The 15227-nt window shown below is 36.9% G+C and overlaps 2 protein-coding genes across 4 annotated transcripts; one reads left to right on the top strand and one right to left on the bottom strand.

The window, feature by feature from the left end:
* Nucleotides 1–1881: 1881 nt before the first annotated feature.
* LOC111807317 (Ubiquitin carboxyl-terminal hydrolase family protein) lies at nt 1882–3981 on the top strand. 2 transcript variants are annotated; one of them, XM_023692986.2, is made up of 3 exons: nt 1882–1900; nt 2026–2086; nt 2414–3981. In XM_023692986.2, the coding sequence occupies exon 3, from the start codon at nt 2487–2489 to the stop codon at nt 3759–3761; it is 1275 nt and encodes a 424-aa protein (XP_023548754.2). In that variant the 5' UTR covers nt 1882–1900; nt 2026–2086; nt 2414–2486; the 3' UTR covers nt 3762–3981. The 2 variants fall into 2 exon arrangements, with proteins under 2 accessions (XP_023548754.2, XP_086985270.1); XM_087129144.1 differs by lacking the exon at nt 1882–1900 and having other exon boundaries at nt 1965–2086.
* On the bottom strand, nt 3410–13433 carry LOC111807316 (clathrin interactor EPSIN 2). 2 transcript variants are annotated; one of them, XR_015423196.1, is made up of 15 exons: nt 13297–13433; nt 12108–12231; nt 10986–11037; nt 10757–10836; nt 10564–10642; nt 10215–10298; nt 9964–10109; nt 8920–9273; nt 8132–8173; nt 7954–8052; nt 7714–7865; nt 6636–6808; nt 5223–6462; nt 4232–5136; nt 3410–3536 (listed from the first exon to the last, which is right to left on the bottom strand). XR_015423196.1 is itself a non-coding variant. In XM_023692985.2 (14 exons), exons 2-14 carry the CDS (start codon nt 12140–12142, stop codon nt 4421–4423), a joined length of 3252 nt encoding a protein of 1083 aa, XP_023548753.2. In that variant the 5' UTR covers nt 12143–12231; nt 13297–13433; the 3' UTR covers nt 4047–4420. The 2 variants fall into 2 exon arrangements, 1 of the variants encoding a protein (XP_023548753.2); XM_023692985.2 differs by lacking the exon at nt 3410–3536 and having other exon boundaries at nt 4047–5136.
* Between the last annotated feature and the right edge of the window lie 1794 nt (nt 13434–15227).

Below are 15227 nucleotides of genomic sequence, written 5' to 3'. Positions count from 1 at the left end.
ATCTTAAATAATGAGTTTGTATAAGACTGAACTACGAAATATTTAATCTCGTCTTATAAATCTATTAAATAAAAATATTAATATTTTATAGAATGATCGTATGCGCAACATTTTGAGGACTTGATCAAATAGAGAGGGAGCAATATAATTTCACGAGATGGAATTCAATCAAGTAGATAAGTAGTTTCAAGTCTTTGACCTTATGTTCGGGTCAAAGCAAGAAAGACTTGATCAAGGAGATTCAATCATTAGAAGAAGGAAGTAGATTAAAGACCCGTCAGAACTTTCTCCATATATTTTTTTTCAAGTAAGTTTGCTTAACCTTTTCGTTTTCTTAAATTCTAAATAAAATCAAAGTTGATTCCAAGACTTAGTTCCGCGAATGAAACGCTCATTCCCAACACATTGACCATTCAAAAAACGCTCATTCCCAACCTACTCTGAATGGGACGATGAATTTTCATTTACAAACGTCAATTATAATTATTATACATACATAATTGTAATAAAAAAGCATGTAAAAAATGGTTTGGAATGGGTATGTGGCCGCAAGCAACTCCTCCTGGACAAACATGATCGTGACATCCTCTCCCACTTAATTAGTTGATGTCCCTATCAACAGACTCTGCATGAACCAACTATGAAGATTGCAGCTCACTTCAGGTCTTTAGACACGTTTCTAGCTGATCTTAACAACAAGGAGTCTCTTCGAGTTTACAAGAACCTCGTGTAGCTATTTGATTTGTCAACTGGTTGCATCTTCTCAATCAAGATCTCTCTAGGATTCTTCATCATGGTAGGTGGGTCATGTCACCTTACTGTGTTTGGTGTCTCGTTGATTGGGATTGTAGGGTTTTACTTACATGGACAACATGGTTAGTTCTCATCCATGAAAGCTTGATTAGAACATTCTTTTCGATTTAGAGTTCTCGTGGCTTGTGTTTTCGATTGACCCATTTCTTCATCCGTTTGGATGTTTTTTCTTAAGTTAGCATGAGCTACTTCGTAGGTTTGTCACTACAATTTGGTGAAGTTGTTGGCTTGGAGCCTCTTTCTAACATACCCGTGTTAATTAACATGAACTTTTGTGGGTCTAATGAACTTGGGGTTCAACAAGGCATTAGCTACTTACAAAGCTCATTAGCTTGAGTTGAGTTGTACGACACATATTTCTAATGGGCGGTCTTACCCCTATAATAAATTAATATCGTGATTTATCCCTTTAGGTGGACATAAACCCTTAGTCTAACTTTCTGGCCCCATGTGACTGTATTTCCTAGAATTCGCTGGATCTCTATTGGAATTGGCTCACTCCAACTTTCATCTTCAACCATGGAGACGACAACGAGCGTGGGTTCATTATGGGTATGCCTTGTTTCAGTTGTAGAGATATCCAAGGGGCAGAGCGGGGACGGAAGCCTTCCCCGTCTACATCCCTGCCACCTATTTCACTCTCCATGTTCGCGAAATCTCTTTTTATTTTTACTTGAATCAGAGAAGGAATTTCTACCCATAATTTTTCTTCCTCTATTATTATTTTTTGAAAAAGAATTATTTAAAGTTTTCATTTTTCAATTTAAAAGATTATAAAAAAATCTTAATAAATCAATATATTTTATAAGCAAATATATATATATATATATATATTCTATCGACATAATTTCTAAAAATATATTTATATTAAATGGGTAGGTGGAAAATTAGCTGATTATTTATTTATTAGTTTTGATAAATCAAAATCAATTAATTAAAGATATTTTTAGGTTCATGAACGAGTAAGAACTGTTGTTTATAGAATTTTAAAGATCGGGTTACATGGAGAGTGATAATTCAAAATTCAAATCTCTAATCTATTGATCCATGATACATCGTTTATGCAACGGAGTAATGCTCGTGTTAGGTTAGCATAAAATGTATTATGCAATAATCAATTTAATTTAAAGTTTATTATTAATCGTAATTGAAAGGTTAAAATAACATTTTTTATTTTTATAACCCGTCTTATTTTAGTCTTTGCTTACACAGATTCAGCGGTGGAAATGGGTGTTGCGGCTCCAGCAATTTGATTTCTAATCACGCTTCTACTGTAAGTTTTGATCCTTCTTCCAATTTTAAGTGCAAGATTGTTCATGTTGTTCATATGAATTGCCTGAAGGAAAGGGGTTTGGAACTAGTAAGTTCATATCTCACACGTCGCAAGGTATGCCGAACAAGTGTTCGACGAAATGCCCAACTGATCTGGATTCTTGAAACATCGGGAACTAACCAACTTTAAACCTCAACTTGTGGTGCAATCAGTACCCAATACGTTAACATTCCAATTTTTTTTTACTATTTGTGGCTCTGGCCATGAATATTTTTGGCGTTGGTGGAATTTGTGACTTGATTTTGAATGTTTTGTATGATCTATTAGGTGGGTGTGATCGATTTTCTAACAAAATATTTGAAGTTGCTGGAATTCATTTGTTGCTGATGAATGGTGGAAGATGGTGAGTTGGTTGTTTAGCAGGGTTAAGTTCTGTGGTTTCCCGTGTAAAAACCAGAGAGGATCGAATTTAAATCACCTGCAAAGTCGTTATCTGGTGAACATAAAACTGAAATGGGTGAAAGATAAAGACTTAGATTCTGTAGTGAGTGCTGAGAAGGACCTCAAGGCTGTTTGCTTTCTTGTATCCATAATCTCTTCAAGTCTTGAACAATGCGTACCGATCTACCGTCTGCGTCGCCATCGTCGGCAGCTTGGTCTTCCGGATGATGTCAAGATGTCTACCTTTATTAGGAGATACCCTTCTATCTTTCTTGAGTCACATATTCGTGACAGTGCAGGCACTCCTGTGCCATCTTTTGGCTTAACTCCAGAGGCTAGGGAACTTTATGAGGAAGAAATCGTTGTCGTTCGACAATGTTGGACGGATATTCGATCTAGGCTTTGCAGATTGCTAATGCTCACGAGTGGTACGACACTTCCTTTACAGACAATTGACCAGTTGAGATGGGACATGGGGCTGCCATATGATTATCGGAACTCTTTCATTCCATATAACCATGACTTGTTTTCATTTGTCCAGCTCCGTGATGATCGAGTCGGGTTGAAACTTCTATCCTGGGATGATGATCTTGCTGTTTCTGAACTGCAGAAGAACGCTGGTTCCCAACAGGTGGAAGAAGACGTAAGAAATGGCTGTTTGGCCTTTCCAATTGGATTCACAAGAGGTTTTGGATTGAGGAGAAAATGTATGGATTGGTTAAAAGAATGGCAGAAGCTTCCTTACACTTCTCCATATTGTGATGCCTCCCATTTGGATCCCCGTACCGATGTGTCCGAAAAGAGGATTGTCGGAGTCTTTCATGAACTTCTCCACCTTACCTTGCAAAAGAAAACCGAACGCAAGAACGTAAGCAACCTCCGCAAACCGTTCTCTATGCCTCAAAAGTTCACAAAAGTGTTCGAGCGTCATCCTGGTATCTTTTACATCTCTAAGAAGAACGACACACAGACTGTAATCCTTCGAGAAGCGTACGACGGTGACAAGCTTCTGCAGAAGCACCCTCTTGTTAGCATCAGGGAAAAATTTGCAAACATGTCGAGGAAAGGTCAACTAGATAGAAGCAGAGGTTTATACAAAAAAGAAGATCCATTTGGACATTTTCATCGTGATGAAGTAGATGAAACTCGATACAGTTCCGAAGAAATGTCCGACTATAACTTGCTTTCGGAATATGATTCGGAATCAGATGACCTGATCGACAACAACTGCTGAAGAAGTTGCTATGATTCTACAGCCCCCTGGCATTCTTTTGATCAAACTCTTCAAAGTCTTGCAGTAACTTGCAACTTGCCCATCAACAAGGTTTGTGTTTATCTTAGAGTACTCTTCTATCTAATTTGTTCTTATTTCAATTGGTTTATATAGATGTAAAAGATAATTTAGTCAGTAATTTTGATTAAATCTTAGAGAGATGAGTCATTTAGTTTGTTTCGATCAGTTGTTTTAATTTCTCTGAATCTGATACTCCAAGCAAATAAGTCGAATCGACACTGAAAAAGAGATGAAGTACCAGAAAAATGTATAATCCGTTCTATGGTGGCATGAACAAAAGAGGTAGTATTGCACGTATACTACGACGTCGATAATAACAATTGAGGTATGTCCTCATTTATGAATGAATGTTCAGTTGTATACAAATTGTCATAAAGAATATGAACATTATCAATCAACCAGTAGCTCACCTGTTAGAACTCTTGGTACGTGGTTAGAAATGTAAAAGCATGCAAAAATGTAGCAGCTTTCACAGAAAAGAATGAAACGCAGCTTTTGCTCTTCACCAGATGTGCAACCTGAAGGATTCCCAATGACAACATCATTTGTCTAGTAAAGCTGGTACTACACTCTAAATGTATATGAATCTTGAATTTGGTTTATTGATAGCCACCACCATATGATTGCTGGGGGGCGTAACCACCCATCATCGGATTATAGTTACCCGAAGCGTTGGATCCAGGCTGAAATCCTACTGGTGATTGAAATTGCATTCCTTGCCCCATACCCATATTCATGCCCATGCCAGGGTTCATTCCCATTCCCATTCCGGGATTCATTCCCATCCCCATGCTCGGGTTCATGCCGGTATTGTTCATCCCCATACCCATTCCCATGCTCGGGTTCATGCCAGCATTGTTCATTCCCATACCCATTCCCACGTTCGGGTTCATGCCAGCATTGTTCATCCCCATACCCATTCCCACGCTCGGGTTCATGCCAGCATTGTTCATCCCCATACCCATTCCCACGCTCGGGTTCATGCCAGCATTGTTCATCCCCATTCCCATTCCCATGTTTGAGTTCATGCCAGCATTGTTCATCCCCATACCCATTCCCATGGGTTGATTGGTTCCTCCATAGGGCCCCCCTCCCATGCCCGCATTGTTCATACCCATACCTGAACCCATCATGGAGTTTGGTGGAGTTCTGAGGGCAGCTGCACCAGCGTGACCGATTCCAGAACCCGATCCCATAGCTTTACCCATGGTGATAGTAGAAGTTACAGCAGTTGTAGTAGGCTTTTCCATCCTCTTTTCCTTCCGATTTATGGCATCAAAATCCACTCCAATGTCAGACAATGGATTTGTTTTAGCTGCACATTGAGGAACATATTTAGTCAACCATCAGAGACACAGATGTGATGCATATATGTAAGAATTCAAGGTAGCATGAACTCACGCCCAGATATGTTCAAATCAACTAGCCCTCTGTTAAGAGTGTCAGCCCAGACTGTTGACTTTGTCTCGAACTTGCCCTTAGGCGGTTGAGATGCTACTGAAAGCGATCCTGTTGAAGTGGGAAAACCTTGTTGTGAAGGAACTTGAGGGGGTCCAGCTTGCGGAAGAATGCTGCCTAGAAAATCATCATTTTTTGGTTGTGAAGCTACCGGTGGGGATGTAAAACCATGATGCTGCATGTTTCCACTGCCAAGTGGAGCAGCTGGCACGCTTGGATTTTGCTGAGCAATTTGTGAAGTAACAGGAGCAGCAAATCCTCCATTCTGTACTAAATATCCACCCCCATTTGCCTGTGCATTTGGACTGCTGCTGGTTGAGGCCATCTGTGGATAGAAAGGAGCTGTAGATCCTCCCTGTGAGACCCCTCCATAGCCTAACTGTCCAGTAGGTGCTACAGATCCTCCTTGTGAACCCCCTCCATAGCTAAACTGTCCAGTAGGTGCTGCAGATCCTTCCTGTGGGGGCCCAGAGCCAAACTGTCCAGTAGGTGCTGCAGATCCTCCCTGCGAGGGCCCATAGCCAAACTGTCCAGTAGGTGCTGTAGCTCCTCCCTGTGGGGATCCATAGCCAAACTGTCCAGCCGATGCACTTTGAGGCTGGAAAGCTGTATTTGAGTTCAAAGATGCGGTAGCTCCTGATTGGGGATGCAAATTAAGGAAGGAACTAGCATTTGGTTCTGAAGGCTGATTGCTTAAAGCTGTAAAATTTTTCTCAGGAGGTTGACCAGGATCTGAGAAGGTAGTTGGCAATGCAGGCTGGTCGCCAGTGGATGAATAAGTTGGCAGGGATGTTGCATTAGATGGAGGTCCAGAAAGAGGTAGAATATCTGCCAGTATATCAATCTCAGGGTCCGGAATAGTGGATGGCCCTTGAAGGAACTGTGGGTCTGATGGTGCTTGCAAGCTGGATAAGCCAGATGCACTAGTTGAAGCAGAAAACGCATTACCAAATTCTGAATTAGAGACTTGGTTTGTTTCCGGGATAGCTCCTTGGGATTGTTCAAGGCCTTGGTGCAGAGAAGACTGGAAAGGATTAGTCAAAGTAGAAGGATCGGATTGTCCAAGGCTTGGGTGAAGAGAAGACTGGAGAGGATCTGTCGTAGCAGATGAATGGAATTGAGGGGCACCATCACCAGAAGTCATAGCTTTAAAAGGAGTGTCACCAAAAGGATCTTCAAAACTCTGCCAAGTACATAATTCAACAGTGCACAGAAAAATACATGAAAAATGTCAACTTAGTTGCAACAAATAACGGAAAATGTATAGAATGATGAATAGATGTCAATTTGATCGGAGCGGGCACTTCTATAATATTCCAATGTGAATGAAGGAACTTTTAAACCATCAAAATTTACCTGATTACTAGTCTGCGAGGTTCCTGCACCAGAGTTCATGTGGTAATCAGTCTCAAAGGCCCCAGTCACGTCTGCAGATGCCGCTGGCATAATGGCCAGTGGGTTTGAAGGAAAATCGGCCAGTGAGCCAAGTAAGTCCATCTCAGCATTGTTTGGTGGAATAGTTGGAGCAGCTAAGAAAAGAGAGGAAGTATTTGTGGTTTAGTGCCAAGAATCAACAAAGTGATAACTAATAGTTTGATGCGAGTCACATGAGTGGATTATCCTAAACAGGTACATGTGCGGTTATCTTTGTTAACATTGTATGCAAAATGACCTTTACATAAACTATTTCTATCATGCTTAACATTTTTATCTCGTTATGTAAGGAACCTTTGCACACAATAGGACTGGAATTCAAAGCCTCTCAACTCTCAATAGAATTATGCATTTAATTGATACTCAAAGACTTGCAAAGAAACAGGATAGTCATAAATTGAGAGGAAATGTTTATTGCAGAACACAAATCATGTATAACTTATACGTTAAAATGTGATAATGGAACGTAGGCTAACCATAACGATAAAATGAAATACACTAATTATTTATTTTATTTGATCACTTTTACTATTTCTTTCCTTACATGCATAGCATTGACACATGTCCATACATAGGGAAGCACTTAATTATATCTAGCATCCAAATACCTCTCATCATTTAAAATATACCCTCTGAATTAATACTTGATGATTACACATGCATAAAGAAACATGATGTATCTATGTCACAAGGCATCATTTGATCGAACCATATGACCCATCCGTGATGTATGTCCAATTCAACTTCACGTCAGTTATATTCATGAAGCAACCTTATGAAAACCAAACTACACAAAATACTGAAGAGGGGAGGGGGAGATTCTTCCCTATCCAAATGAAATCTAAATCTAGCAGTTTTAACTTTAGAGCTGTTAATCTTCCTCCTTAGATGTCGCAATAGCAATAAGACTCATACAAGGATGATAACCAAGTATAGGTAGCTAGGTTTAAATGGAGTCAGCCTGAGGTTAATAGCAAAAAGCTAATAGAATTTTTTGTACCTGTGACCGAACTTTGAGGGTCAAATTCATCAAAGGTCCCAATTAACTGGTCTGTAGGTGTTGGAGCACCATGTACCGGACTGGACTGGCTAGGTGCACTAGTAACAGGTGCTGATGATGTAACAGGAGATGAGGTTGAGGATTCTTGGTCCCTTTCCAATAAGTAAGATATCCAGTCAACTAAATGGTTATTAAAACTGCTAGAACTAGAAAGAGACTTAACCAACAGAAGAGTGATACCTCTCACTATGAGCTGGTGGACTTCGAGACTCGCCCACTGCCTCTTCATAACTTGGAGGTGCACCAGTGTTCTGTTCTGAAAATTTATGATCACGCCGCCTGCCAAAAGAGATTCAACTCATAATGTGATTCATAGAACTCAGTTAAACCACTATTCCATGAAATTATTAAGAAATACCTCACATCTGGAGACCTGTTATCATCTCTTCCACTACCATCACTACAAGAAAAAGAAATAAGTGGCTCAGTACAAGCCCATGCCAAAATTATACACCAGCTTGATCTGGGAACGAATTGGTTCTAAAAATATTAAAATTTGGCTTTGCACGGTAGCTCTTAGCAGCATTAATGCCCAAGATAATGTTCAAAAGAGGCACACCTATATTCACCTCTCTCCCAAATTTGTGTTTGTGAGGAAGAATCCCTCTCCCACCTTTTCACTGATGGTAAATTTGTATCAAATGTCTGGAATTTGTCAGGGGTTTGGTTTGGTTTATTTTGGTGCAGCCCTAATCTCTCAGAAAATTGATAAACTGAGATCTTGTTTTGTTGGTATCAATCAAGCACAAAGCTAGAGAGTTCCGTTGGTGCCCTTTTCCTGTCTATTTGAAGGAAATAAATGCAAGAAGATTCTGACAGGTCAAACTTTGTTGATTATATTTGTGACATTTTGGTCCAATCTATCTAATTGGCGTCCTCGTCCTTTTTTTTTTTTTTTCTTTTTTCCGTAATTACTCTTTTTTTCCTTATCAACCACAATTGGAGGGCCTTGTTTCATCCCTTATTTTTTGAAGGAACTCTTGTCCCTTTGCCGTTTAGGTTGTCTTATTTGGCTGTTGGCCTTATATAATGGTATCTTCTCCATGTTTCTTATCTCAAAAAATAAAAAATAAAAATAAAAAAATAAAAGAAGGTGTTCCTTTACATAATAGTGAAAAGAATAATTCAGTAACAGGGAATACATACCGAGCACTGTCATGATGGTCTTTATCTTGATCCCTTCTTGCACCATACTGGTGATCATCAACACTTCTTCGTCCCCCATTATCATCATCCCTTGGACTATCTCTTCCTTGGTGTTCTTCACCATCCCTGAAATAGTGATCTCCATCACGTCTATTTGAATTAGAATTCCTACCACGGTCATCATCCCTATAGTCATATTCTCTTTCCCTTCCATAACCATTGCCATTCCTATCTTCATCCCTGCTTCCATAGCTTCCCTCGTTAAAATCATCATCATAACGGTCTGCATACCCCCCAGCATTAGAATTTGAAATTGGCCTATGTGCTCCAGCAGAAAATGATGGATGTCGAAACCTTCATACAAATGCCAAAATCATTCAGCTACGCCATACTAAATTAATTATAAGGAACTACCTTAATGTTGAAAATATTTTAGCAAATACTAATAAAAAAAACCTAGAAAAAGGGGGAGGATGAAGAAGATGAAAGAAGAAAGAAGAAAGAAGAAAGAAGAAAGAAGAAGAATAAATGAAGGATTTCATTCATGCCAGAAGTTATATTTAATCTCCAGGTTCACCAGGTTAAAATGCAGGCTCCTGCTGTTCTTACAATGTTTTACAGAGAGAAATTTGTTTGAGAAATTAACAGAAAACACAGTAGCACTGTGCAGGAGTAATAACTTTGAAGATCCAGATTCTAAAGTAGGGGAAAAAATATTAAAACAAAGTAGATGACCCAGAACGGAGTAGAAAAAAATTGAACAGATGACAAGCAAATTATTATACAAGATTAATCCCCAAACTTTAGGTAAAGAACCTGCATGCAGTAAAATAACAGACACTTATGCCATGTACGAAATTCTCAGAAAGAAAATTGGAGAAATTTAAAGAAAAAAAATTGGAGAAATTTATCTTTTAAAATTTTAATAGAGAAAGAAGCAGAAAATTTATTTTAACCTTTTATCTCTTCTCTGCTTCTTTCTCTATTAAATTTCTCCTATGCACACACACACACACACACATTTGTTTTATGGATTACACTCACTTGTCCCAGTTAGAATTAGACTTCTGCCTAATCTCACTGATTCTTTCTGGGTCGTTCACAAGAACCACAAGACTCTGTGACTTCTTTCGGACATTTGCTCCCTGATCCCTTCCACTAGAATCAATATATTGAAAGCTGAACAAGACCTGTCGTGTGAAAAGGATAATATTTAGAAACACAGAATGAAATTCACGGAAAATGGAGAAAACTAATTAAACATGTGGTTACAAATAACTAAGAAGCTGTATTACTGATAATTGGTATGCATGATCCTTGATGTCGTCGATTACTCGCTCTGATCCATGAGCCACCAGATACTCCAAGACAGTTAAACCCTGAAGCACAATATGTATTCTTCTTTGAAACAAGAAAAAAAAAAAAAAAAAAACGTACCCTCAAAAAAGCAAGAAAAGGAAAAAGAAAATCAGGATTTCTTTTTCCTTGAATAATCTAATCAAACTTTAAAGACATCCAAAAAAAACATAAAACATTTTGACGAAGACAGACATTTTTTTTGCCTGCAAAGACAATTAACTTTTGAGAAAAATAAGAGTTAACTGCACGTATGTGATCCAATATCAAATGGAAAAGAAATCAAACCTTGTATACATGCCGCCAATTTTTTCCAGAGTCATTAACACGCTTCCAGATTACTGCCATAATCATCTGATACTCATGACTGCATTAAGGTTTAGAAATGAGACTCTCTACTGGTTCCAGGTAGGTAGTAATAAACATTCATGAAAACCAGGTTATGCTTTCAATCAAGAAGAAAGAAACACGTAATGCTTACTAGTTTTTGCTTGCTTGTGCAATCTCTGCAAGAAGTAATCCATGAGGGCCCCAAGGCTCATTGCTAGTAGCATCAAGAACCTGCTAGGCCGAGACAGCAATGACCTTAATGTCAGAGTTAGAGCTCTTAAATACCATGAATCACATTTCAAACAATTTTCACCGTAAGGAGCAACTATAAGAGAAGAGCTCAAGAAAATCATAAAGGAGAAAAAAAAAAAAAAAAAAACCTTCTGCTCTAGTCGAGGAACTTTAAGCACTGCCTTATTAACTTCTCTTTTACTGCAAGAAAATGAAATACAAATGCCATTAAAGTAAATAATATGCAGAAAAGGAAGCAAGTTAACAAAGATAGGGAAAATGTCGACATCAAAACACGGACCCTGAAACTAATTTTTAACAAAAGAACAGAAAAGCTTGTTAAGATATCGTTTTAGGCTTAGGCACAGAGCATTGAATAAAAAATTTGCAGAGCTACTTTCATATACTTCCCAATCGTATCTTTGTTCACAAGTATTATGCCTAGGAGTTGCATAGAGTTTCTCCATGAAGCTTGAAGTGGTTAAAGACTAGGGAGAGAGGCTTCGGTCCTTGGCTGAATGATTGTACGGCCCTTCCCTGGTGACTTTAGTGAGAGGAATAGCGAAAATTTTATATAAAGCTAATTGTTAAGCTTACATCATTTAAGTACTATTTAAACTAGTGTTCTGGTTTTCTAAGAACCTATCAGATAGAACTTTATTTTATTTGCCTTTTTTCAAAACCAGTTCTGTATCTTTTGTTGGAAATTTAAGATTCAACTATTTCCAACGGCTTCATTTTACAACTCTTTCCACATATTGTATTTTTTATTCCTTCTATAGCAGATTGATTAAATATATGTTTAAAAATTAATATAGAAAACTTGAACTTAGAAAAACCCAACTAGAATGGATTATAATGTAAATTCTACTAACTACAGTATACACCTTTAAATTCTAACCTAATTACACACTATTCTTTTATATGTTAAGTTCTATTAATGTTGTGTTGGAAAAGGTTTATATATAGACGATTGTAGAATTTATTTTCTAATTTAAACTCTTAATTTTTTGAAAAAAAATTGATCTATATAAACTTGGCTTTCACTATCTAGATCCTTAAAAATAATTTAGGATGTTCTACCAAAATGTTCATTGAGATTTCAGAAACATTTGAAATAGAATTTAATATCCCTCAATTATAAACCAAAACCAAACATGCTCTACATTGTCCAGTACTAGGAATTTTCTTTTCATTTCTCTTTTGGGTGCAATAACATGACCTGCAGTGATGAAATCATTTTTTAGCATTAAAATGTGAATATTACTCACATATCCCTAACAGTCTGACCAAAGACCTTCTTCATTGTTGATGCCTTGATGGTACCGAAATTAACAGCTCCTTCCAACCAGTTCCACAGAAAAATTAAGTGAAGCTCACCTCAAAATTTCTGGGCTGTTTCAGAGAAAAACAAGTAATAGTCTTTAAAAGCTTGGAATATATATCGGAAATCAAGCAAATGAATCATGAAAACTCTAGAATTTGCATAGCTTTAATGAATACATTAATGTAGCACCATATCATTTTAAACTCAAGTCAAAACAGTATAAAGGAATACAATTTCTAGGGCATGTAATAAATTTAAGAGAGTTAAACATAGGTCAAATTTGATCTCTAAACCTAACAAAAGGAAAAAGGGCAGTTATTCAATACGAACAATAATAATGATAATAATAAAACAAACATGTCAACTCCATCACTGACAAAATAAATGATAATCTAAGTAGAGACACCTATAATTATGGACGCCCTACTACTTCTAAGAACGCCGGAACTTGCACAATGGACTAAAAAGTAGAAACTTCGATGAAATTGCAACTTCATAGAAATCTCCAAACTACAGATAACTCCAATTTCAAATTATGGTTATCTGACATCAGACACAGCATGGAAGGAATCTTCATTTTCATCTACATTACAAGCTTACGTCAGGAATTTCAAATGAATCCAAAGTAGACCTTTCCACAAGATTCCCCAATGGCGTATATAGATATATTAGAAAGCATACAACAAAATGTACGTTACAAACTCTAGATAGATATGCAGCATTCACGCATCAGCTGCCAAAAGGACGAAAAATATCGAACCAAAAATCAAGACGAGCATCTCGCATTATGAAAAGTATAAAACAAATTCATATCGGTGGAAGAGAATCGAAGATTTCCAACCAAAATTCACACAAATTAACAAAAATGAAGCATGAAGATTATGAATTCCAATGCAACTTTGATCCGATCATCAATTCCAAAAAAATAACAATAATAAAAAAGAACGAAAAACAGGCATCCGAATTGAAATGAAAAAATAATTTCCAACAGCAATTGTGGATGAATAATGTGAATCAAGAAGAATGCAGCGGATTATGAGAATGGAAAAAGACAAATAAATGGGAAGATCTGAAAGGAAAGCAGGAAAATCAAAGAAGACCGTGGAGGAAGGCTGATGGAGGAAAGTGCTTACGCCGGAGAGTAGAACGAAGAGGCGGATCTGAAGGCAGTTGGAGAGGAAGGTGGAAGGTGGAAGGCGGAAGAGGGAGAGAATTTTGAAAATGGTTGGGAATTAGAAAGGCTCTGTTGAAGAAATAGCTACGAAACAGAATGGACGTACGAGGAGACACCGCAACTTACACGCAGTAAATTAAGGGATTTTTTTTTTTTTTTTTTTTTTTTTTTTTTTTTTACATTAATTTTAATGTTAGAATTTTGAATCATCCGACTCAATAATAATAATAATAATAATAATAATAATTTTTTTTTTGTGTTGTATTTAATAGGCACTTGATCGTACCTGTTCGAAACAACGAGATGAGAATAAAAGGGGTTTTTTGTGATTTCTAGCGTAACACACCATGATGATTTTAGAGAATTTTGTTCGATGATGGAAGTCCCATGTCGGCTAATTTAGAAAATGATCATGGGTTTATAAGTCATAATACTAACTCCATTGGTACGAGTTCTTTTGGGGAAACCCAAAGCAAAGCCACGAGAGTTTATGCTTAAAGTGGACAATATCATACCATTGTGAAGAGTCGTGTTAGTCTAACATGGTATCAGAGTCATGCCCTAAACTTAGTCATACCAATAGATTGGTAAATTCTTAAATATCGAACAAAGAACTCCAAAAGAAAAGGAGCCAAGCCTCCTCAAAGACAGTAAAAAAATGACTAAGACTCCAAAGGAGTCGAGCCTCGATTAAGGAGAGGCGCACTTTGTTCGAGGGGCTAATTTAGGGAATGATCATGGGTTTATAAGTGAGGAATACTAACTCCATTGGTATGAGATCTTTTGGAGAAGTCCAAAGCAAAGTCATGAGGACTTATACTCAATGTGGAAATTTTAGTCTTTGATGGGTTCGGTTGAACTCAACGAGAAGATTTCTCTCTATGAGGAAATTCTCGAGCTTTACAAGCAAGTCTTCATCCACTATGTGCCGAATGCATACTTAAAGATCCTCCAAAATCTTCTAATGGGAAAATCAAAGTACTCCATTGAGCTCCAAAATTTTGTTGACTGAATATTGAATTGACACAATCTCCCGTTTTCTGTTTGTTAATTTGAAGTGCAACTCAGTTCCAAATGAACCGATAAGGTCAATAGCAACTCGACTTGAAGATCGCTCATGGGTAGAGCCTTTTTTACAAAAATTAAGAATTTTAGTAGACATATTAATTCAATTTTTAGAATTTTTAACCTCGTTTTTAATCTTTTGATAAATAAAAAAAAAAATAATTTACATAGAACCTAGTTGGTAACTCCGTCATTTTAACCAATTATTAAGAATAAGATTTTTGTTAGCCTTTTAAGTTATAAAAATTAAGATTAGTATCATAAAATTTTAGTTGACCGTTCTAGTTCAATAGATGTCTGTAATTAGTAACCAATTATCAAGAATACCAGTGGAATAAATTAAACTTTTAATAAAATTAAAATAAATTAATATAAAATAAAAGAAGAAAAGCAGAATTAAAATAAAAATACTATAAAATTTATAAAAGAAAGAAATAATGAGTTTGGTAAGTAAGAATGGATTAACAAAATTGTCCAATAATATCTGTTTACCAAAAATAAATATAAGAGGAAAGAGAAGATTGAGGAAAGATTAGGTGAACATAATTTAAAACAAGAAACTCCAGGTAACAATAAGTTCTTACCACCATAAAAATAAGATATTTAATGAAAATAACATTATATATATATGAAAGGATTTCATGGACCCATGTAAAATCTAAAAAATTGAAATTGATGTCATGGTTTATATAGATTGACTTAGATACAAAAGACAAAATTGAACTTTCTTAAAGATAAATTGGTGACGCTAGCTTATGTTAATCAGGTAAGTGGCCTTATTATTGTTATGATTATATTTGATGTTGACACGTGCCTCGTGGTTTT

The sequence above is a fragment of the Cucurbita pepo genome, chromosome 12 (assembly GCF_057944985.1).
Source record: "Cucurbita pepo subsp. pepo isolate OVF chromosome 12, ASM5794498v1, whole genome shotgun sequence".
NCBI lineage: Eukaryota > Viridiplantae > Streptophyta > Magnoliopsida > Cucurbitales > Cucurbitaceae > Cucurbita > Cucurbita pepo.
Note: the sequence above shows the minus strand (reverse complement) of the source record. Positions and strands in the feature narration are given on the sequence as shown.